The sequence below is a fragment of the Camellia sinensis genome, chromosome 2, assembly GCF_055761805.1.
Source record: "Camellia sinensis isolate YWXY chromosome 2, ASM5576180v1, whole genome shotgun sequence".
NCBI lineage: Eukaryota > Viridiplantae > Streptophyta > Magnoliopsida > Ericales > Theaceae > Camellia > Camellia sinensis.
This window is the reverse complement of record NC_138962.1, coordinates 93,038,904-93,066,415: the sequence shown is the minus strand read 5'-3', so window position 1 is coordinate 93,066,415 and position 27,512 is coordinate 93,038,904. Positions and strand designations below refer to the sequence as shown.

Sequence of the window (27,512 nt, the reverse complement as noted above, 5' to 3'; positions counted from 1 at the left end):
ATGTCGACTTAAATGAAAGATGTGAGACTTCGGAAGGGAATGTTTTGTAATGATTTTGAATGACCTCGGCTAAAACAAAAGGGGGAATACGTTTCAATTTTTCCTAAAAATTCGAGGGTTTCACAAACAAATCCTAAACCTAGATCTATGGAAACGATGATTGAAGGCACGAATCTGGAAAAATCACAGAAAATAGAAAAGAAAGAATGTGTTTCAGAATCAAGAACAGTGATGAACTATCGAGAACACTATTAGTGCAAGGGTATAAGGCCAAGAACGGTGGCAAAAGTGCAAGAAGATTGTGAGCAGTGTGCGTATTCAAGATATGGGCAAAGGTAAAGTCATGCAATAAACACACTCAGATATATGATTCATCAATTGAATACTTGAGCAAAACAGCAATGGCAATAAATAATGAAGTGGAACTTTTTGAAGAGCAACAAGAAATAAAACCAGGAAGAACAGTAGCTTACCAAAAAAAGTGAAGTCGGTGTAAGGATCGCCGAAGTCAGGCGACGGTTGCAGAAACGACAGAGCAATGAAAAACTCGCCGGAAGAGGTAAGCGGAGCAAGTTGCGGAGCTAGAGAAGCTTGAACAATGGAGGATTTGGAAGAAAAATCTAGAGAGAGAGAGAGAGAAGCCTCAGAAACGATGGAGAAAAGTGAAAAGACGGAGGAAGGAGGGAAGTTTTGTCAAAAAACACAAAAAAGCGGCCGAACAGAATTAATAAGCCTAGAATGACGGATTTGTCAAACGGCGCATACAGGCGCGAGACGACTTGCAAGCGTGTACGGAGTACGATCCCGTAAAGGGAAGACGCGTGGCCAAAACGGCTGAGTTTTTATGTATGACAACTCATACGCATGAAGGACCTCTTGGAATCCTTGGTCTTTAAGAAAGCATGTCGGCCTTAATGATGATCTCGGCTGAGAGATTTTGAGCTGACGTACTGGAATCAAGTACTGATATAGGTTCTATCACCTTAGAATGCCGAGGTAATAAAACCTAGGGGGCAGTTGTGGGGATATATTTTCTGAGTACCAACACGTGGCCAAGATGATGCCGACATGTCAACCGAGGTGCCACGTATCCTGGTCACGACGCCAAGGTGATCTTGGCTAGGCCGAGGTTATCTCCGAAGATATCAGAATCTGAGATAAGCGGGTAAGGGACAAGAGTCTTAGAATGGGAGAAGACTTCAGTTTGGATAAAGATAAGACTCTTAGAGAGTTTATCCCAATCCTACTAGGAGTCCAAGATTAGCAGTAATCCTAAGTCCATTGAAGCTAGGCTTCTATTGGGATTAGGTAAGTGATGGCTATAAAAGAGAGGCACCCCCATAGGTCTAAGGTACGCAATTTGTATTCTGAATAGTGAGTTAAGCACTTGATTTATCATTGAGAGATAAACTGACTTGATCGTCGGAGTGCCCTCGGGTGGACGAACCACCGCCGGAATCTTCTCTTTCTAATGCAGGTCAATCAGGCGCCATCTATTCTGCCAGTGCTCTCCAGCTGAATACTAAGTTGGAAGTGTGGTTGGAAATTGACACACACATAATCTTAACAAAAACGGTTAGCTATACCAAGATAATACTTTGAGTTTTAAAGTTCAAGAAACAAAATGCAAATAGATCATAGTTTCAGGAGTTTTATTGTAAATTACCCTTTCTTTTTGTTAATAAATAAAAATAGAATAAATTACCTTGACTTTTCTTTATATTTGAAAAAAAAAAACAAGTATTTTAATTTTAATATAATTACATTGATATTCTTTTTAGTAATATTAAAGACTAAAAATAATACATATGATATGAAAACACAATATGAAAAATGTTTCTCAAAAAACTCTCATAATTTGACCTACAATGATGTATTATGTAACACCTCAACCCTTCACATGTCATCGATATTGTCTGCCCGCACAAATTTGTTCTTCCCAGTGGGCCACCCATCCCAAAACTACTCCAGCCTAAGCACACTTAACTAAGGAGTTCTGCTAATGATTTCACCACCCGAGAAAATGCCTCGATGCTATATAATGGTCCAGGTTTTTACTTTTATAGCCAGGGAACTCCCCCTCCATTCCCAATGTGGGACACATGTCATTGATATTGTCCGCTTTGGGGCACGCAAACACGGATTTGTTCTTTCTAGTGGGTCACCCATCCCAGAACTACTCCAATCTAAGCCTGCTTAATTAGGGAGTTCTGCTAGGGATCTTGCCGCCCGGAAAAAGGTCTCGATGCTATATAAGGGTCCAAATTTTTACTTTCATAGCCTATGAACTCCCTCTCCATTCCCTATGTGGGACATCATGACCTTACAATCCATCCCTTTTAGGGCTGCTCGTTCCCGTGCAGTAGCCTGCCAGCTCACAAGCCCGCCCATATACAACAAGAGACGCCGGGGGCCCACACTCAATACTCCGGAGAGTCGGCTCTGATACCATTTGTAATGTCCCAACCCTTTATATGTCATCAATATTGTCTGCTATGGGCTACGCCTGCACGAATTTGTTTTTCCCAGTAGGTTAACCATCCTAAAACTACTCCATCTTAAGCACGCTTAACTAGGAAGTTCTGCTAGGGATTTCACCACCTAGGAAAAGGCCTCGATGCTATATAAGAGTCTAGATTTTTACTTTTGTAGCCAAGGAACTCCCCCTCTATTTCCGATGTGGGACACATGTCATCGATATTGTCCGCTTTGGACCACGCCTGTATGGATTTGTTCTTTCCAATGGGTCACCCATCTCAGAACTACTCGAGCCTAAGCACGCTTAATTGGGGAGTTCTGCTAGGGATCTCATTACCCTGGACCCTTATATAGCATCGATGCCTTTTCCCGAGTGGTGAGATCCCTAGTAGAACTCCCCCAACTAAGCGTACTTAGGCTGGAGTAGTTCTGGAATGAGTGACCCACTGAGAAGAACAAATCCGTGCGGGCGTGGCCCAAAGCGTACAATATCGATGACATGTGTCCCACATCGGGAATGGAGGGGGAGTTCCTAAGCTATAAAAGTAAAAACTTAGACCTTTATATAATATTGAGGCATTTTCCCGGGTGGTGAAATCTCTGGCCGGACTCCCTAATTAAGCTTATTTAGGCTGGAGTAGTTCTGGGATGGGTGACCCACTGGAAAGAACAAATCCGTACGGGCGTAGCTCAAAGCAGACAATATCGATGATATGTGTCCCATATCGAGAATGGAGAGGGAGTTCCTGTGCTATAAAAGTAAAAACCTGGACCCTTCTATAATATCGAGGCCTTTTCCCAGGTGGTGAAATCCCTAGCAGAACTCCCTAGTTAAGTGTGCTTAGGCTGGAGTAGTTCTGTGATGGATGACCCACTAGGAAGAACAAATCTGTGCGGGCGTAGCCTAAGGCGGACAATATCAATGACATGTGAAGGGTTGAGGCATTACAAATGGTATCAGAACCGACTCTTTGGAGTACTGAATGTGGGCCCCTAGCGTCTCCCGGTGTATGTGAGCGGGCTTGTGAGCTGATAGGCTACTGCACATGGATGTGTAGCCCTAATGAGGGTGGATTGTAAGGTCCCGGTGTCCCATATTGGGAATAGAAGAGGAGTTCCTAGGCTATAAAAGTAAAACCTAGACCCTTATATAGCATTGAAGCTTTTTCCCGGGTAGTGAGATCTCTAGCAGAACTCCCCAGTTAAGCGTACTTAGGCTGGAGTAGTTCTAGGATGAGTGACCCATTGGGAAGAACAAATTCATGCGGGCGTGGCTCAAAGCGGACAATATCGATGACATGTATCCCACATTGGGAATGGAGAGGGAGTTCTTGAGCTATAAAAGTAAAAACCTAGACCCTTATATAGTATCGAGACTTTTTTCTGGGTGGTGAAATCTCTAACAGAACTCCCCAGTTAATCGTGCTTAGGCTAGAGTAGTTCTGGGATGGGTGACCTACTGGGAAGAACAAATTTGTACGGGTGTAGCCCAAAGCGGACAATAAAATGATATGTGAAGAGTTGAGGTGTTACATGTTAACTTTTAATTTGTTTCACACTCAATGATGGGGTGTTTGCTAAGTTACTTTTTTAACTCTCTCTCTCTTTTTTTTTTTATGTGGTTAAAATAGTCAATAAAGATAAAATAAACTAAAATAACAAATAAACTAAAATGTCACATTCAAACCAGAGTCATGTTATTTTTTCTCACAACCATCAAATCAACTATCAAGAAAAATTAACCAATTTTCCAAATACAACTTTTTTAACCAGACTAAAATAATTTTAAAAAATAGCCAACTTTCCAAAAGAGCCCGATATAGGGCCCAACTCTCTTGTGATATCATAACAAATGAATTTTTGAATTTAAAAGTGCAAATCTCTAGCAATTCTCAAAAAAAAAAAAAAAAAAAAAGATAAAATATATATTTTAACATAAAAAAGAGTATATTATTTTTTATACATACAACTAATGAATTTCTGATAAAAATAAGTAATTTTATATAAATTAAAACTTTAAGCAAGCTAAGTATAATTATGTTCTACTTGTGTTACATATTGTATTTATTTTAAATCTCAAGTGAGGTTAGAGAGTCTCCAACGTTTCGTCTTTTCTTTTATTAAATTAAAATTTGATAAAAAAGAGTAGACTTTTGGTGCTCCAACGTTTACATCAAACTAATATTAAATTTAGGATATCTTAAATTTTTTTATCAAATTGAGAATAGATGGTGTTTTTTATCAATTTACTGTACATAGCTATTAGTTTTACAAGTATGCATGAGTACTAGACGACCAGCCAGATATCCAACTAGTTGTCTCCCGGTCGACCACCTCCTTATAATATTTGTTTCAAAATTTTAAAAAATTTACACTGGTCGGTCGACCAGCCGGACATGCTCAGGTCGTCCTCTCGGTCTACCAGTTGTTTGATGAAATCTCAGATTACTCCATTGGAACGCGTGATATCAAATAAAATTTTTAATCAAATTTGATATTAAAAAAAAAGAGCAAACGTTAGAGATGCTCTTAATGTAAGTTATCCATAAAAATATAACAATATGGATTTTTCATTGGAGGAATTACATGTAGGTGAGAGATACAAAAAAAAAATTATAAATATTTGAATATACAAGTGTGCCTATAGTGACATATAAATAAAAGACTGTGAAGGTACAATTGGCACTGTATCCCTGTATGTTAGTATTTTTTTTTTCTTCTATTTTTTCCATTTTACTCGTTTGGGGAAAAAAAACAGAGAGCTTTTAAACGTGGGGGGTGAGAATGAAATTAACTAAACATATGAGTCGGGTCCCACAAAAATTTAACCAAAAACAGTTCTTCTCCCGTCCGCTAGCTTTGTCGTCGCTCTCGGTCTTTCTCTTTCCACCCCCTTGTTCTTTAGCCCTTGTCCATACATTGTTGCTATCCTGCGCTAGCTTTGTCGTCTCTCTCTCTCTTTCTCTCTCTCCTGTGTCTTTGCCAGAGATTTTACACAGGTAATCTTGGAGAGATAGAGAGAGGAGAGAGAGAGAGAGAGATATGATTTGAAGATTGGGTTTTGTTGTTTGATGCTGATAGAGGAGTGATCTGAGAGAGAGAGCCAATTTTTGAGCTTGCTTGGTTGGTGCTTGGAAATGTGATGTCAAACTCAGAGATCTGTGTTGGGTTTTAGAGTTGTGGTTGATTTTTTTTTTTTCTTCTTCAAGGGCCAGTCTCATGGCTGGAAGTAATGAAGTTAACCTTAATGAGTCCAAGGTATCCAATTTCTTATCGATCAGAATGGCTATTATTCAATTTGACTCTCTAATCTTCCACTGTGTCTATGTCTATGTGCATATATATACCTGGTGTTTTAATTGATTGTGATTAGTGGTTACTATAAATATGTTGGTGTGTGTTGATTGATGCTTATGTTTTTAACTTTTTTGGTTCTTTGAATTGGGTTTTAGTCTTGTTGCTTTGTACTATCTTGAACTAGTTTTTTATTTGAGTTTGTGTATTTTTCCATCTGTTTTGACTAATATGAAGATTGTACAAGGATTTGTTGATGTGTTTGTTTCATCTTTTGCTTGTATAAACTTTGGATGGTGGTTTTCAGATTTTGTTCTTGAGGAGTTATATTTCTTCTGATTTTAGTTTGTCTTTCGGTACTTCTATTATGATTTTTCTTTTTTGGTGCTAAACGTTTATTATGATTTCAAGCTTTTGAGATTATATTTCTTCTGATTTTAGTTTGTCTTTCGGTACTTCTATTATGATTTTTCTTTTTTGGTGCTAAACGTTTATTATGATTTCAAGCTTTTGAGATGGTTGGTGGTCTACCCAGTTCTCCTGGATCATTCTAATTGCTTGTGCTGCTATACAGGTTTCCCCATATTTATAGGGTCTGTAGGATTTCTCTGTGAATCTGTTGGCTCTTTTTTTTAGGTTGACTCTGTTAGCATGCTATTATTGTAAAATTTGCATAGACAATTGCCTTTTAATTTGGTTATTAGGTACCAGATATAGATGTAGTACTAGTTACCGCCAGTATTTGACTTTTCTGGACTTTAAATTTGAAGTAGAGTCTGAAATTTCACTTTTGTGTTATATATAGATGGTTGTTCCACTGAATACATGGGTCCTCATCTCCAATTTCAAGCTGAAATACACTCTTCTTCGTCGCCCGGATGGCACTTTCAATCGCCATTTGGCAGAGTACCTTGACCGGAAAGTGACTGCCAATGTGAATCCTGTTGATGGGGTCTTCTCTTTTGATGTTCTTATTGACCGTGAAACTAGCCTCCTTCTCCGAGTTTATCGGCAAGCTGAAATTGAAGGTCTGCCTAGTATCGTCGAACTGGAAAAGCCCTTGAGCTCTGATATTGTTCCGGTCATAATTTTCTTCCATGGTGGAAGCTTTGTGCACTCCTCTTCAGATAGTGCCATTTACGACACTCTTTGTCGCCGCCTAGTGGGCATTTGTAAGGCTGTTGTGGTATCAGTGAATTATCGACGAGCACCTGAAAACCGTTACCCTTGTGCCTATGATGATGGCTGGGCTGCTGTTAAGTGGGTTAGTTCAAAGCCATGGCTTCAAAGTCGAAAGGATTCAAAAGTTCATATTTACTTGGCTGGAGATAGTTCTGGTGGTAATATTGTTCACAATGTTGCTGTAAGATCCATAGAATCAGGCATTGAAGTAATGGGGAATATACTTCTAAACCCATTGTTTAGTGGGCAGAAAAGAACTGAATCGGAGAAACGATTAGATGGAAAATATTTTGTCAAAATTCAAGATCGCGACTGGTACTGGAGAGCATTTCTTCCTGAAGGAGAAGACAGGGACCATCCAGCATGTAATCCATTTGGTCCCAATGGTATAAGCCTTGAAGGCATCAAGTTCCCGAAGAGTCTTGTTGTGGTGGCTGGTTTAGATCTTATTCAGGACTGGCAATTGGGTTATGCTGAGGGGCTAAAGAGGAACGGCCAAGACGTGAAGCTTCTATATTTGGAACAAGCAACTGTTGGGTTCTACTTGTTACCCAACAATGAACACTTCTACACTGTTATGGATGAGATACGTAATTTTGTTAATCCTGAATTGTCAATAAACGTTACTTACTGACAGGGTAGCAATACTTAAGAAGCTTGACATGTCGCCACGTGGGCTATCTTCATCGGAAGGGCTTTGTTTGCTGTAAGATTAATTAGTACTACTGCTTAACTCTGTAGTTGGTTGTGTTATTGTTATTGTGCTCCAGTGGGTCTGGTTCATCTTCGGTGAGAGATGGCTGGGCTGGGTTTGGTTGTTTGTTGAAGAAGGCAAGCGGTTCAGCATGTAGCTGGATTGGGAGGCTCTGTTTCTTTTGCCACTCCGGTTTTTGGAACTTGAGTGATATGGTGTTATGTAAGTAGTTATATAGGCCGGCAAAGACGTCTAACTAAGTTTAGCAGATCCACCAATTCAAAATTACCCACCCTTTCTGAGTGTTGGTGACGGAAGATAGCAAAACAAAAGTGTGGGGGAAATGTTTGGTGGCTGATCAATCTGAGGTCGGTGCTAGCTAACGTTATATAACTAATTATATGAGATGGATGGGAAAACATCCATTGTGTTATATATTTGTATGCTGTTTATAGATATATGTTCCAGAATTATATATAAAGTTGTTTGTTTATCTACTATGGTTGGTGGTTCTTTTTTCTTGTTCTTCTTTGATTTGCTTCTTGCTTGTTTTCATTTACTGTTTTGGAAACCCGATATTGTTTAACATTTTTTCCGTTTACACTGCATTTTGTGCAAGTTGAGCATGTTTAAACTAATCTCAGGCTCTAAGATTATATTCCATTATGGGTAGCAACTTTGGAGGGGTTTGAAATCAGGTGGTGGCTCAAGCAATTTCAGCTCTGTAAATGTTCTCTTATGAAATGAAGTTGTCTTGGATCTACTCCTCAAGTTGTTATTTTCTTTGGTTTTTAATTCCTGGACTTATTACCAAATCAATGTTATAGTACCTGAAACTTAGGGCTTGTTTGGTTGTTTGTGTTTTTTTATATTTGTTATTCATTTTTCATGTTTCAGACACCAAAATAATGACTAGTTCAAAAACACCCACTGTTTTTATTTTTATTTTTATTTTGTGGAAACAGGTTTTGAAATTTTGATAACAAGTGTTTGTTGTTTCTTAAAAAATGTGTTATTTATAAAAAAAGAAAAAAAAAAAGACGAAAAAAAAAGGAGGAATAATCCTTGTGCTAAAAGCATATATTGCCCTGAATACCATTACCATTTGGATAGTAAAGTTGCTCACATTGCCTGATTTGGGTTAGTGACCCCAAAACAGTTTGGGCAAGACTTTGTCAATAGTTCACGGATTCAGTGGCCACCAACAAACAAATTCTGTGGACACAATACCTTACTTTCTGGAGAAAGCTAAGAAAGGCATTAATATTGGTTCCATGCATGAAATCCAATTCCATACCCCCAAATAAGCCTACTCATCACAGTCCACGCTACATGGAGTATCGATGCATTGCTGCGATGAATGATTGGAAGACATTTTAAATCGTACATGTTTGCCATTTTTCAAGGTTGATTTGATTCATTCTTGTCAGTTGCTGATGCCTCTTTGTGAATGAGTAGATAGTAGTTTTGGAACTTTGGGATGGAAGCATACAAAAATTGACTTGTTTTGGAAGAAAGCAAGGCCAACCCCATTTGTAGCAGTGATTGAAGTTTTGGATGTTACTGAAGGGTTAGGGGACCACAACCACCAGAGAGCGAGAGAGAGAGAGAGCTCTACACAGACACCCATTGCTTTGAAGCTGGTTGGGTTGGGGAGATAGCTACATGGATACATTATTATTCAAAATGGGAAGTAGAATATTAATTGAAATTGGAAGGACACAGCTCAGCTCTGGACAAGTACATGCAAGCTTGTTTTTGTTCAATTCATTGTCCAGGTTGGTCCCACTTTGGACACACTACTGTTCAGAATTTCAACTTATAGCTTGATATATATATATATATATATTTTTTTTTGTTTTTCTTTTCTGTGAATAAGTTTACAGACAATGATGGATTTAGGGAGTGCGAAAGGAGGGACCGCATCCCTAATAATTTGAAATAATTAAAAATTATAAGAATTTACACTCTAAAATATACATTTACATTTTTATAGTGATAATTATGAATCCGTTCCTATTTAGAAACAAGATTGGAAGTTGTCATCAAATGAGTGTTGTTCTTCAATCATGGACAATGAGTAAGACAGAAACTGAACTTGGCTGAATCAGCAAGTTTGGTGGTTGTGGGCTCGGGCTTGGGCTTGGGCTCTCGCTAAAAAAATTGTGATTTTTCTTTTTGTAGTATGGGTTTCTCACTTTGGTTTGTAGTATGGGTTTCTCACTTGATATGGTTATGTAGCAAGTTAACAACTATGAATTTGACTTCAAGGGCTCATTATATTAGTATAGAACCAACAGATGGAAGGAGATTCCTCCTCTTAGGGAAAAAAATATTAAGTATAACGGTTACACTATCTTACATGATGTTACTGACTAATAAAAAGTCGCAAATGCATAAGGTAGTCAACTCGTGTCTCCTACTAGCCCAACAATATTATAATTTCTATTGCAAATCAATAATGCTCATTAGATGGTGATATTGTCATGTGATATCACTGTTACATTCAATAATTACTCCCTCTCAAGATAATTTTTTCTTGAGTACATCAATAAATAATTATTGTATCTACTCTAAGGAGGGTGAAAAAGAGGATAGTATAATCTCTCATTGAGCGAAATTTCACTGTGTATTTTATTTGATTCTAAACAGAGAAAAATGAATTACACCTTCTCTACAAACAAGATGAAGACAATGGGGACTTTTTGACAAATGACACCTGAGACATTCAAAATATAAAACGTTACCAGTACCAACGAAAGATGCTTGCGAGGTCTATGTACTTCATAGAAATGATGTTGTTGTGAATGATTTCAAAAAAAAAAAAAAGGGCAAAATTATTTTAAAAAATGAGGCCTGCATTTCTTATGTCTCAATGCATGAAAAATTGATTTCAAAAAATTTTATGCATGAAAAAATATTAAATTTTGGTTTTACCACTAAAATTATGCCGAGAGACTTTTACTCAAATTTTTACAATGCAGCTGGTACAGTTTTATTGTACGATACTGATTATAGAGTTAACATCCAAAATTTTGTGATTAGCAGTGTTACGAGAGTTGTGAGTACAATACTAACCAAGATTGCTCTATTGTCTAACCTACATCACTATTTAAGGTTTCATTTGGCATGTTGGTTGGGTTAATTTAGCCAACAAAAAGATAAAATAGGTTAAAAAACCAAAATAAGACAAAATGTTATATTTAAACAATAATTGTTTTAACTTTTCTCTCACAACGATCACATCTAAAAAAAAAAGTCAAAAAATTATCTCAAACGAAACTTTTTCGCCAAGCTAAAAAAATTTATTCCAGACGAGCCTAACTAAATAAAAAAAAAAACTTATTTTTGATTGGAAAAATAATTAGGAAAACTACATGCAGGTGGGATAAGGGAGAAAAAATTATTGACGTATGGAGAGGTTCAAGTGACACTTACATCCCATAACATTTCATTTGCACTCCACCATAGACACATTTGCACTCTTTATGTGTTTGTGATTTTTTTTCCCATTCTCCCACCTGTATGTAATTTGCCCAAAATAATTCATAAATAGAATTTGATGGATGATTTGGTTGAAAATAAAAAGAGCACAAAAATTCACGTGACGTCATACAAAATTTTTTTTGTAAATTAGAACTTAACCCTTTGTGGTTTACTCAAAAAACACGGAACCCCCTATAGTTTCATTTGTAACACTTAAACCACCTATACTTCATACCAAAGTTCAATTTTGGACGGACGTAACAGAAATTGTAAAATATCTAAATTACCCTTATTTATTTCTCTAATTTTCTTCTTAATGCCATAACATATCAGAATATTCTCTGATTTTTCTTTAAATTTTGTGTATTCCTTTTCTTCTTCTTCTTCTTTCTTTTCCCATGGCAAACCACACACCTTTCATACTATCATCAAATACATATCTCTCCCTCTAAAATTTATACCCAAACAAATACTCATCTCTCCCTCTCTAGAATTTAAATTATACATATATAATATACATATTAACTGATATATATAATACATATATGATACATATTTGATATATAATATATAGAACACATAAATGATACATATGAAAGAATTGATGTGTAGTTTCAATTATACATATATGATATATATACATACATATTAACTGATATATATAATACATATTTCAACAGTTATCTTTTATCAGGAAAAGTGATCATGTATTACTTCGTATCTCTCTCTCTCTCTCTCTCTATATATATATATATATATCTTCTCTCTCACCGTGACCACCATCATCACCACCATTGCCTAGCTCCGTCAAAATCAAGAACCACCATTTACAAAGTGTTATAGATGAAGCAATAGAAGAGGGTGGATGATAAAAAAGAAAGAAATAGATTTTGAGATGTTTTTTTAAAATGTGTGAAGTTACTTTTCGGACAACTTTCGGTATGTCAAACCCACCAATATCAAGAAGAAGTGAGAAAACGAGGTAGCGTAGGATGAAGTATAAAGCAAGGTGAAGAGATTGGCGAAACAACGGGATAAAATCGTTAAGAATCGAGAAAATTATGGAGTCTGAAAGATAGGCCGAAGAAATGTTGGAAACGGGAAGAAAAAGTGGGTTTGGTTGGTATGAATCCCATCGATGCTATTTCAAAAATCTAAATGTTTGCACATCAATTGTTTGATTTCATGGGTTGGGTTTGTTACTAATTTGAATTATAAGAAGAAAAGTGGGTTTGGATAATTTTTAGAGAGAGAAGTTGCGGTGGTGATTAGTGGTGGTTTTGCATGGAATAAGAAGTTGGTTGTAGATAATTTTTAGAGAGAGAAGTTGTTGTGGTGATTTTGAGTGGTGGTTTTGCATGGAATAAGAAATTGGTTGTGGTTTTGCATGGAATGTGATGGTGCTGATTTTGGTTGGTTGTGATTTTGCATGGAAGGTGATGGTGGTGAGATGGGAGGAGAAATAAAAGGTGATCGTGATGGTTTTGCATGGAAGGTAATGATGTTGCATATGTGTGACGGTCTAAGAGTGTAACCCATGCTGTGTTGCACTACACCATTCTATGTATATATGGCAATATGGGTGCTTTGGTCATTTGTCATATGTTTTTGGGCGGAAAAAACTACTCCACTCACCATTCATGGTTGTGCAACATACATTCTGTTTAAACAAACAGTTTCGTCGAAAATTGCGCTTTAGTATGAAGTATAGGGAGTTTAAGTGTTACAAATGAAACTATATGGAGGCTCTGTATTTTTTAGGCAAACCACAAAGGATTAAATTATAATTTACCCAAAAATTTTGTACATCATTCTCTCATGTCGAGACCATGGAACAAATCCACATAGTGCCTCCATCTAATATTTATTAATTAAGGAGTTGTTTGTGATGAACTATATAGGTGCACTTTTTTATTTTTTTACTAAAAAAGTAGAGATAAAAAAGAAGTATGTTTGGGATAATTTTTTGATTTTTTACGGAAAAAATATGTATTAAAATATTATATCAACTAGTAAAATTATCGAAGTACCCTTCTGAGCACTAACATACACTATGCTGCGCTGCATTAGTGCACTGTGCGGGGCTGTTTTTTTTTTTTTTTAAAAAAAATTTGTGCATGTTAGCAAGGGCTTTTTAGTCTTTTTGCCCTCTGTGTATGTTGACTTTTTGACTAAATAATTGATTAATGAATAGTGTTAACTTTTTGACTTTTTTGCGTATTTTAGATGATCCCAAACAAGCACTAAAATTGTGGGACTAAGAGCATCCACACCAGCCTCTTCAAATTTTTAGTCAAATTATAGCTAAAAAAGCTATTTTACTATTTTAGGTAGTCACCTCTTTAGTACCTACTGTATCAAACTCTCTATTTTAACTCAATCTTATTAAAATATTATTTTCTTATTGTATTTGTTATTCTTTTTTTTTTTATTAAACTGATAAGTTACCAACCAAATAATTCTTATATATATATGTATTGGCCGTTGACCGGTTGATCGGCCGGACTTCCGGTAATACTAATCTCCGTGTTATAGCGATGAACAATACCTTGCTTGTTATAACGAGGTACTGTAGCATTCATAAATTAGCGAGATACTATAGTGAGACTGATGGACTTCCATTTTTGACGAACAATATCACTAATTTAGCTAATAAACGATTTTAATTAGTTTGATGCGGATATTCTAATACTTTTATTGGGATTTTGGAGAGTTATTTCACAAATGTTAAACACTTACCTATTTGCAAAGTAATTGTTTCAACATTTAATTGTGATTTTTTTTTCCAGCCTTCTAGTCTAGAAAGATCTTAAAAATAAATATATTTTTTTCCTTGAAAAAATCCAACAAAAGTTCATCAAGGACCCAAAAAAGTTTTAAATAAAATAAAAAATTATGGGAGCTTTTGTTAGTAAATTTCATTCTTAAGAGTTATGTTTCATCTAATCCATATTCTTTTTAAATATTTCATTAGGTCCTATTTAGTATAATATGACCAAATCACCCTTTCGACTTCTGCGCCTGTTTCTATTTTTAAATTAATACACAATAAAAAAATAACAACAATTCTCCATTCTTAAGACTATTTTGATTGTTCAATGACAATAAAAATAATTACTCAACCAACAGCAGAGCAACAAATAATATATAACAAATTATCAAACAATATATAAAAAATCATCAAATAGTTCATATATATTGACGTATTTTTTTAGAAAAATTTGTATACAATCAACTCTGGTATAATATCGGTGAATAAACTACATAATATCGATGACTACACAAACCAATGAAGAGACTATGATTTAGGTATAACAATGGCAAAAAAAAAAAAAAAAAAAAAAAAAAAAACGATTGTTCATCGTTGATTTACTATCATCTCTGTTGCGAGTCCATCATCATCTCTATCATTAATCTACAGGTACAACTAAGTTTCTCTTCCAAATGTTCTTCCATGACATGACACTGTAAAATAATGGTGAATGAAGATCTTTGATCAAGAGAATTCCTTACATTGAGGCAAAGAAAATGCTAAGAATAATAATCTTCTATATTTATATCCATTATATATATACCATAAATGAAATATATCTAATAATAATTTTCTCTCTTAGATATATGGTATTATTTATATATATATCTATATATATTATAATAAAATTTTACAAAAGTAAAATAGTCCCCATAATAGTTCTAATATGAAAAAAAAGACTTATTAGAACATAAGTTCAAATGTATGAGATTAGGTGGAACACAATAATACTTTGTGCACTTATTGTACTATAAATCCTTTAAATCAGATTTATAAATAAATCTCTCAAAAATTATTTTTTCTTTACTAGACATTTTGCAAAATATTATTTGTTTATTTAAGACTTCAAATCCAATAGAACCTAAAAGTGAATTATTATTTTTTTGGAAAGACATTAGAAAAGGTTTATTTAAAAAAAAAAATGTTATCAACTAGCCTTAATTAATTAGGCATCGAATTTTTAACAAAATATTTTCCATTAAGATTTTACTATAATTAAGGAGGATCCCCACCGGTCTATATTTTGAACTGGAGGGTGATATTTGGACCCAAAAGGCTCATCAAGAGTCCCTTTTTGATGATCCAAATCGTTTATTTTGTCAGACACTTTGTGTATTTCATCAAAAAAAAAAAAAATTAGGTCGATTCAATAACTGTAACTTGTTCAATTTATTGCATTTGTCATTAAAAAAATATATAATTTAGTTTTAAAAACATTATCATCTTCATTTTTTTTTTTTTTGTGAAAAATGGGCTATAGTTATCGGATCAATTTATTTTTTTGTTTTTGTTAATAAAATACACGACAAAATGAACCGTTCAAATTATCAAAATGAGACCTGTAGTAAGCTTCAAAGGCCCAAACAACACTCTCCAATTCAAAATATGGATAGGAAGGGTCCTCCTCCCTTCCAACTATATCTTCTTCTTTTTTTTTTATTCAACCCCACTATATCTTCAAACCCCCCCCCCCCCCCAAAATCCCATTAACATATTCATATGCATTTGTAAGGATTACCTAATCACCTAAGTTTGGTCGTATTTTCAATTTCATACTTTAGAAACAAAATAATAAAAAGTGCAAAATCAATTTTATTTTCACATTGTTGTCATCTTTCGTCTGATAAGAGTTTATGAAAATTTAAAATAACTTTATAGTTTTGTGTGTGTGTGTGTGACAAAAGTAGTAATTAAAAAAAATTAATGTGATCTATATCTTCTATCTTCTATATATCTCATTAACAGAGAATGGTAGTCCTGGAGATGCAGCTCTAACCCACAAAAGCCACTCTAGTTGTAATGCAATCGCAAAGCAATTGGTTGAGCTGTACTCATCAGTTTGCTATGTGATCATTTTGGGAGTGCATAGCACTTAAGGGTGGTGTTTGTTTTCTTGTGTTGTTTTCTTTTTTTTTTTAATCTTTTTGCTTTGATCTTGTTTGGTTTGCTACTCACCAACTTGTTGGGATGCTAGTAAATGATTGAGCTTGTTTAATAGTGCCAACCTAGTTGAGATCATTTTGTTTTGTTACGATCTGGTTTTTGGTTTCCTTCTTCAGTAAAGTTTCTTTTGTCGATTACAATCCTTCTTTTCAACTTTTTCTATCCTAAAACATTACATCAATAAAGAGGAGGTACACAAGGTTTGAACCCAAGACTTTAGATTTTATTAAGAACATTAATTTCTTATCAATTGGGCAATATGCATATTATAATACTAATTTCTTTTGTTGTTGTGGAGCTCTCAAATGACAGTATATCGGAGGTAGGTTGTTGAACTTGCTATCATTCTTTATCTACTCTACAGGTATGCCTATCCCTGCACACATTACATTGTCTGTGGACAAGCTTCAAGATCAGTACATGAATCTGAAGATTAGATTAAAAGAGAAAGATGAAGTCATCGAGTGTGCTGTGGTTTGTTGTCAAGATCTACACTAGTTGAGTTCTAATTTTATATAGTCTCAGATTTGGTTATAGTCTCAAATCTAGTTTTGAAAGAAACTTATGATGATGATGAGTTATGCGTGTGTGGGTGCATGTTTGCATATGATGCATCTGTATGGATCTGTGTGTGGGTGTGTATATTTTGTTGTTATTGTTGTTGATGTGTTGGTGTTCATGATGTTGATGATAATAATAAAACAGATTAAAACAAATTTGACAGATTTGTTCAAATTTTAAACAGATAATACAATTCTATACAGATATGATAGGTTTGTTTTGAACAGATTTGTTCAAATTTTGAACAGATAATATGGGTTTGGTATTTTAATAGATAGGGGTTGGCTTGGTATAAATGTAAACGGATAAATATAAATTTGAACAGATAAAGAGAAGTAGAGAGAGAAATAGATAGAAAGAGAAAAGAGAAGTGGATAGAGGAGCAGATAGAGAAAGAAGTTTGAAAATGGTGTTAATTTGAACAGATAGGAAAAATAGGTCATAAAATTTTAACAAAATAAAAAAAAATCAACAGAAAAAAAATTGAATAGATAGTCAAAAAAGGTCAAACAGATAAAAAAAAAAGTCAAATAGATAAATTAAGAGGTAAAATTTGAAACAAAATATCCTTTTAAAATAACAAAAAGACTTCTCACCAAATTATTTCATAAAGGGTGGATCTCTCACCAATTTTCTCTAATATTAATTTTTTATTATTTATTTTTATTTTTACTTATTTGAATTGCATCCGCTTGTACTATTATTAGTGAGCAGCATACATATTATAATACTAATTTGTTTATTATTTATTTTATTTTTACTTAATTGAATTACACACATATTGCATCTGCCATCCGCTTGTACTATTATTAAGTGAACAGCAGACATATAGATAGAGGTGGAAAATGTTTGAACCCATGATCTAATTCTTACCACTTGAGTAACCTATGATATTAATTTTTTTATTTTTTATTTTTTTATTTTTATTCTAATTTATTTGAATTGAACACATGTGGTGTGCGCCACTCACTAATTATTTAAAAATAAAGACAAAGAAAAACACAACCAAACTACTTCGCTACCCAAACTCTTGCTGAGTGATTTATATTACAATGCTATTAATTGTTGGCATCAAAAGACTTTGGTCTTCAGTTCTCCCCTTTACTTGTCTCTTAATCTCAAAATAAAAAAACAAAAAATAATAATTAATAAATATTGAAACTAATTTTGAAGAAAGAAGAAGATTATTTCAAAATGTGGACAATTTAAATATTATAACGAAAACAGTTATTTTTCATTTTATTTTAAATAAACTACAATTTAAGTTCAAATTATAAAATTATCTTTTAATTCAACAATTTATTATTTAATAATTACTAATTTATACAATTGTCTCCAACTCAATCACATGAACACAAATGAAAACTTTTAATGATTAAATAAACGAAACCAATAGTACAGGGGAAAAATAGAAATATTGGAGACAAATTTTGGGAAAAAAATTAAGGTTAATTACACTAATACTCCTTCAATTATTAATAAATATCACTTTTACTTTTTTTTCTTATCTATGAATCTGTACATTTGGATTTCTTTAACTATAAAAATGTATCACATTCATCTATTCAGACGATTTTTAAGAAAGATGTATTTATTCAATTTTAAAATGTATAAATATATAAATGAGACGATAAAGTAACGTGTTTTATTTATTTGGGTTGAACCATTTTTTAACGAAAAACTTTTTGAAAAAAGGTAGTGTTATGTTTTTATATTTAATGGTGGCATGGCGGTGATAATTGTATGATGATATAGGTATTGTAACAGGGTAGTGTTATGACCTTGATATGATTTTTAACTCGTAAAATATTTTTGGGAGACCATAAAGAGGTTGGTGATATTGAATCTATCAGACAGCCACTATGACCCTCACAGCCAAAGTTCGCTTTAGGTGAGAACAATCCCCTGTGCAACTGTGGACCAGCAAGTCGCACCACAGAGCCACTAATCACGCTCTGGTCATGAGGCTTTTGTTCATCCATCAGATTTTGGGTCCTGACTCCTTCGAGCTCAGGGATTCGGAGACACAATCCTACAGAACAGATCCTGTTCAAGTAAGGTCATGCCAGTTTCTCTTCTTCTAGCCTTATAAATACAGTTCATTTTTCTCTTAACATTTCAGTGTGGGACTCTGTGTCTTTCTTGTTTTTGTTTCTGGGTTGAGCTTGTAAGCATTCTTCATTTTAGATTTGATTTGGATTTGAAAATCTGAGAGAGAAGAAGTTCGATTGAGAGTTTGAAAGACCCAAAAATGATAGAACAAAGCAGAGGCAATACAGACATATATGCTTTTCTGTTATGTTGTGTTTAGTTGGGGGGTTTGAAGAAGGATTTAGAAAGGGAAATGGAAAAAGTAGATGAAATATGAATAAAACATACTTATATTTCACCTAGTTTCGCACACATTTTCTCTTTCCCTTTCTAAATCCCTTTTCAAATCCTCCAATCAAACATAACGTTACAATCAAACATAACGTTAGTCTCCTTTTTTTTCTTCAATACTTTCAAATTTTGTATTGAAATATCCTGTTTTGTATACTGGAAAAAAACTCACCACTATTTATTTATATGAAGATGAACAGACATTTTAAAATAAAGGCAAAAACATTTCCATTTCTAAATATTTAAGGCTTGTCTTTGTGAGTGGAAGATCACCATTATCCTCATTATTTTTTAAAGTGTTTTCTCCACATCAATTTACATGATGGATATATGTAAGTCGGTGTGTGTGTAGGCTCTCACCACCACCGACCACCACTGACCATCGGTTTATTCTTCCACCACCGACGATCACCTTTAATGAACCGACCACCTCCCCTCTCCTCTTGCCCTCGTTTCATTTATTTTCTCTCGCAAATGCCGATCGCAATCGTGTCTTAGGTAAGATTTGATTTTTAATTTTTTTTTTTGTTGAAATCTTTTTTTTTTTTTGTGTTACGGTGTGGCCAACTCATTCGGGCTGTTCGGAGGAGCTCAATTTGTGTGGATGACTTATTATTAAAAAAAAAAAAAATGTAATAATTTACCATTAAAATACATAACATATATAAAAAAAAATGCATAATCAAATACACATGGTGTCTGTCAAAGGAATTTCCTTGGTTAAAACAAAACCAAAGGTACAAAAGGCAGCTGTCTCATTAGATATATATATATATATATATAAAAGCTTTTAGAATTAAATATGAATGTATTCAATTCATCTTTAATGTATTCAATTCATCTTTAGTTCCCGTCCCCCCCCCCCCCCCCCCCCAAAAAAAGGACTTTGATTTGAATATTACCAAATATGTAAATTTTTTAATTTTGATTTCTTGGTTTATTACTTTTTTTAAAAAAAAATTAAAATCCCTAGACGATGATGATTTAAAAATTAATAATAAAATCTTAATGTCATCTTAAGCATGATGTTTTTATTTTTAATATTGACGTTTTAAATATATTTTAGAATTAAAACCTTGAAACTATTTTTCAAATAAAAGAAAAATCATTTATTGACATAATGAATTACATACATATATACTAATATGATTCTTTCTTAGAAGCATGCTTTATTTATAAAATATTATTAATCATACTTGTCACAATTTCTTTTACACAAAGAAAATTTTCAAAATAATTACAAAAAATATAAGTATTAATTATTATAATTATACTTTTTTTCATTAATGTGATAATTTTTAAAAACACCCCCTGAATGGTAATTTCCCCAATAAATTATGTCATTTTTTTTTATAGAAAATACAATAAGTTAATAATTTTTAACATAATTACACTAGATTTGTTTAAAATTTTAAGTCACGTAATATTTAGCCCCTTCATCTTTCTATATATATATATATATATATATATTCTTTCTAGGAAAATTTACCCATAAATCCTATTTTTTGAAAAGTTGAACCATTTAGTCCTAAAAATTTTCTTATGCACCATTTAGTCCCATTTATACATCATCATCAAAACAATATCAAACATCATCATCAAAACAACATCAAACATTGTATCTAAATTGTATCTATTACACAAAAATTATGTGATCTCCAGTCCAGTATACTAACTTTTTAACAGAGAACATTCCAATATAAACCTAAAAACGCATAACAAAGACATATAATCTGATTGAAAACAACTCCATCTAGATATGTAACTGCTTAATTACACAAACACCAATCAATTTGATATTGAATTCGTTGTAAAACCTAACCTAGCGATTCCTAAAACCGAAATAAACAACAAATACACAAAGCTAAACCGCATCCTAATGGAAACAAAGATCCCTACAGAGAGAACCGACTCTGAAACCCAATCTTTTGATTCGAGAAATTGGACGATTTATTGGTGCTTTCCCCTGATTCGAGAAAATAAAGTACATCGTCACAGCCTCTGATTCATTCGCCGAAGACAGCGCCATTGCTAGGGTTTGCAGGGATGAGATCGACGGCGACCGATTGGTCTGCCATTGCTAGGGTTTCCAAAACACGTCGGAGTTGAGAGAGAGAGAGAGAGAGAGAGAGGTGATTGCGGGGGAAGGGGGGGCTCGAATTCGATCTGAGATGTTTTTGATGTTTAATGTTTGAGGATAGTTATAGGAAAGGCCATAAAAGCGATCAATTTTTAGGTTTTGACTACAAATTCACAAAATTGAAAATTCTAATTTGTTTGTGTTGCCTTTTCACCCTCAAACCATTGACCCGCTTTCTCTCTCTTTAATGTTTGATGTTCATGATGGTTAACACAGTGATGTTCTATTTTATGGTATTTTTTGATGTTCATTAATCAGTGTTTGGTTGAGGATAAAATATATCCATCGCTGAAGTTCGAACCCATAAAATGATTAATGATCGATTTTGATGTTGGAAATTTAGAGGAATTTGAGATCTGGGTATCTTTTGAAATTGGGTCTTGAAAGAGAGAGAGAGAGAGAGAGAGAGAGAGAGAGAGAGAGGGGTGCAGGTTGTTTGATGATGTTAATGTTGCAGAATCTGTGTTTAATGTTGGATGTTTAATTGTTATTTTAAAAATTGTTTAATCGTTATTTTGATGTTGTTTTGATGTTGATGTTGTGTTGTTTGATGTTGTTTTGATGATGATGTTTGATGTTGTTTCGATGGTGTTACTCATAAATCTGATGTTTGATGTTTGATGAATAATGTTTGATGTGTGATGAATAATCCTAGTGTTTAATGGTTGAGAATCTGTGTTTGATGTTTGATGAATAATGTTTGATGATGTTTGATGATGATATTGTGATGTTGTTCGATGATGATGTTGTGATGTTTGATGTTGTTTTGATGATGATGCTTGATGTTGTTTTGATAATGATGTTGTGATATTTGATGTTGTTTTGATGATGATGATGTTTGATTTATATGCCCTCTATGGTCTATTTTCCTATAATAGGACTTTTCAGTCTATAAGAAAACTTTTAGGACTAAACAGTGTATAAGTTGTTAATTTGGAATTTATTGGTGCATCACCCTTCTTTCTATCACATTATTTACATTAATTTTTAATTATTTTTACTTTATTAAAAAAATCAATATAATTATGCTAAAATTATGAAATTTGTTATTAGTATAATTCACCTTTTTAATTTGGAAAAGATTCACAATTCCATCCCGTATATCAGATAAAAGGATAAAATTGGGGCAATGTTTAAAAAATTACGCTGAATATTCTAAAAAATTAAACTATTTACAAAAATATTCTACTTTTGAAATTATTCATCAACCTAACCAGTTTTATGACATCAAACTTCAACTTGTAATTTCACTTTGAAATTAGATATTTAACTTGTCTTTAACTTGTGATTTCATGTTAACTAAAGAGAAATAGAATATGTCAGTAACCACTAAGAGACATGTCAACATGAAACTACAAGTTACAGATTCAATTTCAAGTTCAAATTGCAATTTTATAAAGCAATTAGTTTGATAAATAGTTTTAAAAGTGAATTATTTTCATAAATAGTTTCATTTTTTAGAATATTGAGGAGAAAAAACCTCCACAAAAAGAGTAGAAAAGAAATCAAACTAACGTTTCTTGTTGAATGAAAAGCACACCCAACCTAAAAAAAAAAAAAGATAAGCAAAATTGCAAAAAAGATTGGAGGGGAGATTGAATCTGTCATCCTCTGCGGACATGTGGATTAGTTAACTAAACGACAGAACCACCAATCACGCTCTGGTCAAATGGCCACGGTTCATCCACCAGATTTTTGGTCCTGTCTCCTTTGAATCCGCGGATTAGTTAACTAAACGACAGAACCACCAATCACGCTCTGGTCAAATGGCCACGGTTCATCCACCAGATTTTTGGTCCTGTCTCCTTTGAACTCAAGAATTCAGAGGTACGATCCTATAGAACAGATCCTGTTCAAGTACAGTCATGTCCTATTTCCCTCTTCTGATCTTATAAATACAGGTCAGTTTTCTCATATTGTTTCGATGTGGAACTCTCTTTGTCTTTTTTTTTCCTCTCATCCGTCTTCCAACTTCTTTTTGTACTTGGGGGTCGTTTCTGGACACTGGGCTGAGCGTATTCATATGGGTTTCTTCAGGGTTAGCAATGCAAAACTTGCCTACAGATTGATTTTTTGGAGGCTAAGAGATTTATTTACTTTGTTATTATTAGTCTCGTTTTCTACAATTGTTTCACATCTGTTTTCCATACTGAATTTTATACTAGGGAAGTTGTAATTGTAAGTGGACTTGGAACCTGTTTGTGTGCAAAGAAAATCACCATGAATTAGTTAAAAGGGCCCTCGTAATTTTCCTAGACTGATATGCTCTTTGTCTCTGCAATCGTCTGATGCTTTGTCGGGCTGTTGTTTAGAATCGAAGAACAGTGACCTTATGATTATGAACTTGGACAAGTCTAGTGACTTCTACATCAAAATTTGGGAGTGAAGAACCATGTTGGCAATCAAGAAAGTGGAAATTCTCTTCAGCAAATTGCTATTTTCACATTCTATAGGTGTTCTTTACCTATTAATAGTCTTTTTTTCTCTTGGGTTGTTGACCATTCAGGCACTTAAGGCATGCCCTCCTCTGTTTTACTGCTGCTTCTGCTTTGGAGTGCAGGAATGGGGTTTTCTCTTTTGATGTTCTTATTGACCGTGAAACCAGCCTCCTTATTCGAGTTTATCGGCAAGCTGTTACGGTTCCGGTCATAATTTTCTTCCATGGTGGAAGCTTTGTGCACCCCTCTTCAAATAGTGCCATTTACGGCACTCTTTGTCGCCGCCTAGTGGGCATTTGTAAGGCTGTTAGTGGTATCAGTGAATTATTGACGAGCACCTGAAAACCGTTACTCTTGTGCCTATGATGATGGCTGGGCTACTGTTAAGTGGGTTAGTTCAAAGCCATGGCCTCAAAGTCGAAAGGATTCAAAAGTTCATATTTACTTGGCTGGAGATAGTTCTGGTGGTAATATTGTTCACAATGTTGCTGTAAGATCCATAGAATCAGGCATTGAAGTAATGGGAAATATACTTCTCAACCTATTGTTTAGTGGGCAGAAAAGAACTGAATCGGAGAAACAATTAGATGGAAAATATTTTGTCAAAATTCAAGAACGCGACTGGTACTGGAGAGCATTTCTTCCTGAAGAAGAAGACAGGGACCATCCAGCATGTAATCCATTTGGTCCCAATGGTATAAGCCTTGAAGGCATCAAGTTCCCGAAGAGTCTTGTTGTTGTGGCTGGTTCAGATCTTATTCAGGACTGGCAATTGGATTATGCTGAGGGGCTAAAGAGGAATGGCCAAGACGTGAAGCTGCTATATTTGGAACAAGCAACTATTGGGTTCTACTTGTTACCCAACAATGAACACTTCTACACTGTTATGGATGAGATACGTAATTTTGTTAATCCTGCATTGTCAATAAACGTTACTTACTGACAGGGCAGCAATACTTAAGAAGCTTGACATGTCGCCATGTGGGTTATCTGTTGGGATCGGGGATCCCGCCCAAGACCTTATAGAAATTATACTAAGCAGAAAAACACACCCACACTCAAGGAGACACCATATTTAATGTGGTTTAGCCTCAATGCCTACGTCCACGAGAGAGTAGCCGGTTATCACTATAACAATGGAGATATTACAGAAAGATTACAATAGAGGAGAAGCTCACACTCTCCTCACTCACCCACTCACCTGTCTCCCTCGCTCACACCGAGAGAGATGGTTTCTCCGCCTCACATCTTTCACTCTCTTTGGCTTGCTCTTTCTTTCTCTCAATTAAACTCTCCCCTCAGCCTCTATTTATACACTAACAAAATAGTGGAGAGCTTGGATGTCCTTGCACATGGCCAGCTCCTTCTCCACATGTTGCAGCTTCTTTCACATGGCCAACACATGGGAAATGATCACCTTTGTGACTTTGTAGGTTGGCAAGCTTGTGCACTCACATGTGAAGGGAATCACCCCTCACATGGGGTGATATCCAACAAATCACCCCCTTAACCCATGTGAGGTGATCCACTGCACACACTGCTGTTAATCTTTTCACACCCAAAATCCAACATAATCTGCATATCATCATTGAGACGTTATTGCACCCCCTAAAGCTAGAGATAATACACCGGAGATACAAGAGGAGGAGGGAATCCTACATCCTCAACTCAACTCACACCACTCTCTGATTTGGAGAGAGCCTCTGCTCCTATCTCCCACAGATCTCTTCCACGCTTTCTGTCTCGGATGCCTTCACTTGCTATGCTTGAACTTGTGTAACCAATATATCCAACACCCCTGATTGGATGTCCTGCACCCCCTGCTGGGATGCCCTTGACTGTCATGCATTACCTCGCAGGACCAGTCATTGGAGCAATAGAAAACTCATCGTTTATCCCATCAACGTCCTCGGTTTTCTTTGCTCGGAGCTTTTTCTCTGAACTATCAGCCTTTGCCCTCTGCACTTCTGAACAACCTCATAGCGTTTCCATATACGCTCGTTGTTTGTGCAATCCCTAATTTGTTGTCCAATAGAATGATGGTTGACAGTAGCCCCATCTGTCAAAACATCGTTAGCTATGCAATTCCTTGCATAGTGCTCGCACCTATGGCTTCTAGTCTCCCTGTGTTGAGCTCGCTTGAGAGATCCGTATCAACTCTATCCTCTGCTGCCATGGAACTAAAGAAACCACCATAGAGAAAAAAGACTTTCCATTCCTTGGCACGCACTCTTGCGTTTTATCCGTCTTAATTTCTCTGTCTGGCAATTCCTATGAACTTTCAATAACCCGCTGCTGCACACTCCTCTTGCGCCTCTGTACGACACTGTACCCTTGCACTGCTGCACGTCAGCATTTGTGCTTCTGCGCTTAGTATGCTCCTCTGCAACTATTGTTCTACACGTCCACATACCACCACTACCTACTCGTATACAGTAGCTCCAACAGCCACACATTTCCCTAAGCCTGTACTTGCTGCCAAATCATCTATCCGTCGATGAATGGTCTTCTCTTCTGATTGAACCAGATCTTCCAATGAACTCTGAAGATAATCATCTCTGCAATCCTCTGATCGCCCCTGACAAATCCTGATCTCCTTCGATTTGCCATTTGATCAAGCCTGATCTCCTCTAGTCTTCAATGATATATCTCGATCTGAATCTGGTTATCCAATCTGGTCAGAATCTGCCCATTCTAACCTCTTCAGTGAATCCACAACGTTCCACAATATCCGACAACCTTCTTTCGACTATTGAAGATGACAAACTCCCATGTTTTGACAATCTTTAAAAATCGTTTAGAATTTCACTATTCTGACCTCGCGGTTGCGTCCGGAACGGTCCATTTAGCTAGGACCAACCTTCGCTGCACTTCTGGGGACCTCACTGAAAATAATCCTCGAAAGTTGGGCCACACCATAATTTTCTAAAAATTCTGGGCCAAATTGTAATTTTCAGAAGTTCAGGGAATATTCTTTATTCCAACAAAATATTCTGTCCACTACACCGGGCGCTGTCTGCCACTTTGTTCTGCCTTACAAAAACTCCAATTTCAAAATCTGACCATACGGATGTGTCCGAAATACTCCAAGTAGTTGGAAAGCACTATTGGATCGCCAGAAACGGACTCTGAATGGCTTAGATCAAGCCAAAACATTTTGTACGCCTCAGATCTGCGGCTACACCTTAGCCGAGAAGCACGGGATCACTCCTCCTGTGGCTCCACCTTAGCCGCGTCGCACTGGATCCCTCTTCTGTGTGCTGACGTGGCAGATGACGTAGCGTTGACTGGTTGCCACGCGGCATTGACTGGTCTGCCACGTGGCGCTGACTGGACCGTTGACATGGCAGCCACGTGGCAGTCCATGGCTGACGACGGTGCCACGTGTCACCGACGTGGCGTGATGACGTGTCTTTGACGCGGCGCCACGTAGCCCGTGCGTGGTGTACACGCGCTCCCCCCACTCACCTTCTTCTTTCCGCTGCGCGTGAGGGCGTGTACGTGACTGATCCGGCACGTCGTTTGACTACATGGCGCGTGAACGCTCGTGCCGAGATTGGGCCTCACTCTCCTTCTTTAGGAGGCACGTGACGGCGCGTCCTTGCTCCTCTGGTGATCTGCTTTGTTTTTTTGGACTCCTCTCGTCGAACCCTTGCTCCTGATATGCTCAAAACCTGATTTTGAGCAACTTGATTTCTGGGCAGTTTCGAAAATCACACTATTTTTGTTCCGAAACGCCACCGACGAGGCTCTGATACCACTTGTTGGAATTGGGGATCCCGCCCAAGACCTTATAGAAATTATACTAAGCAGAAAAACACACCCACACTCAAGGAGATACCATATTTAACGTGGTTTGGCCTCAATGCCTATGTCCACGGG

At 35.6% G+C, this 27,512-nt stretch overlaps 1 protein-coding gene, 2 non-coding genes and 1 pseudogene across 3 annotated transcripts; 2 read left to right on the top strand and 2 right to left on the bottom strand.

The window, feature by feature from the left end:
- Positions 1-5,338: 5,338 nt before the first annotated feature.
- On the top strand, positions 5,339-8,145 carry LOC114260162 (gibberellin receptor GID1C). Its single transcript, XM_028200224.2, has 2 exons — positions 5,339-5,736; positions 6,578-8,145. The coding sequence occupies exons 1-2, from the start codon at positions 5,698-5,700 to the stop codon at positions 7,586-7,588; spliced, it is 1,050 nt and encodes a 349-aa protein (XP_028056025.1). The 5' UTR covers positions 5,339-5,697; the 3' UTR covers positions 7,589-8,145.
- Positions 8,146-18,513: 10,368 nt separating this feature from the next.
- On the bottom strand, positions 18,514-18,734 carry LOC114310892 (small nucleolar RNA U3). Its single transcript, XR_003646313.2, has one exon. It is a non-coding gene; the product is annotated as a small nucleolar RNA U3 (small nucleolar RNA).
- Positions 18,735-22,850: 4,116 nt separating this feature from the next.
- Positions 22,851-23,059, bottom strand: LOC114260175 (small nucleolar RNA U3). The gene has a single exon (XR_014362848.1). It is a non-coding gene; the product is annotated as a small nucleolar RNA U3 (small nucleolar RNA).
- A 631-nt stretch (positions 23,060-23,690) lies between these two features.
- LOC114310875 (gibberellin receptor GID1C pseudogene) lies at positions 23,691-24,616 on the top strand (annotated as a pseudogene).
- Positions 24,617-27,512: the final 2,896 nt, after the last annotated feature.

Coding starts and splice junctions, on each gene's coding strand:
- LOC114260162 (XM_028200224.2), top strand. CDS start 5,698: ATGGCTGGAAGTAATGAAGTTAACCTTAATGAGTCCAAG. Junction 5,737..6,577: donor TTAACCTTAATGAGTCCAAG/GTATCCAATTTC, acceptor TGTTATATATAG/ATGGTTGTTCCACTGAATAC.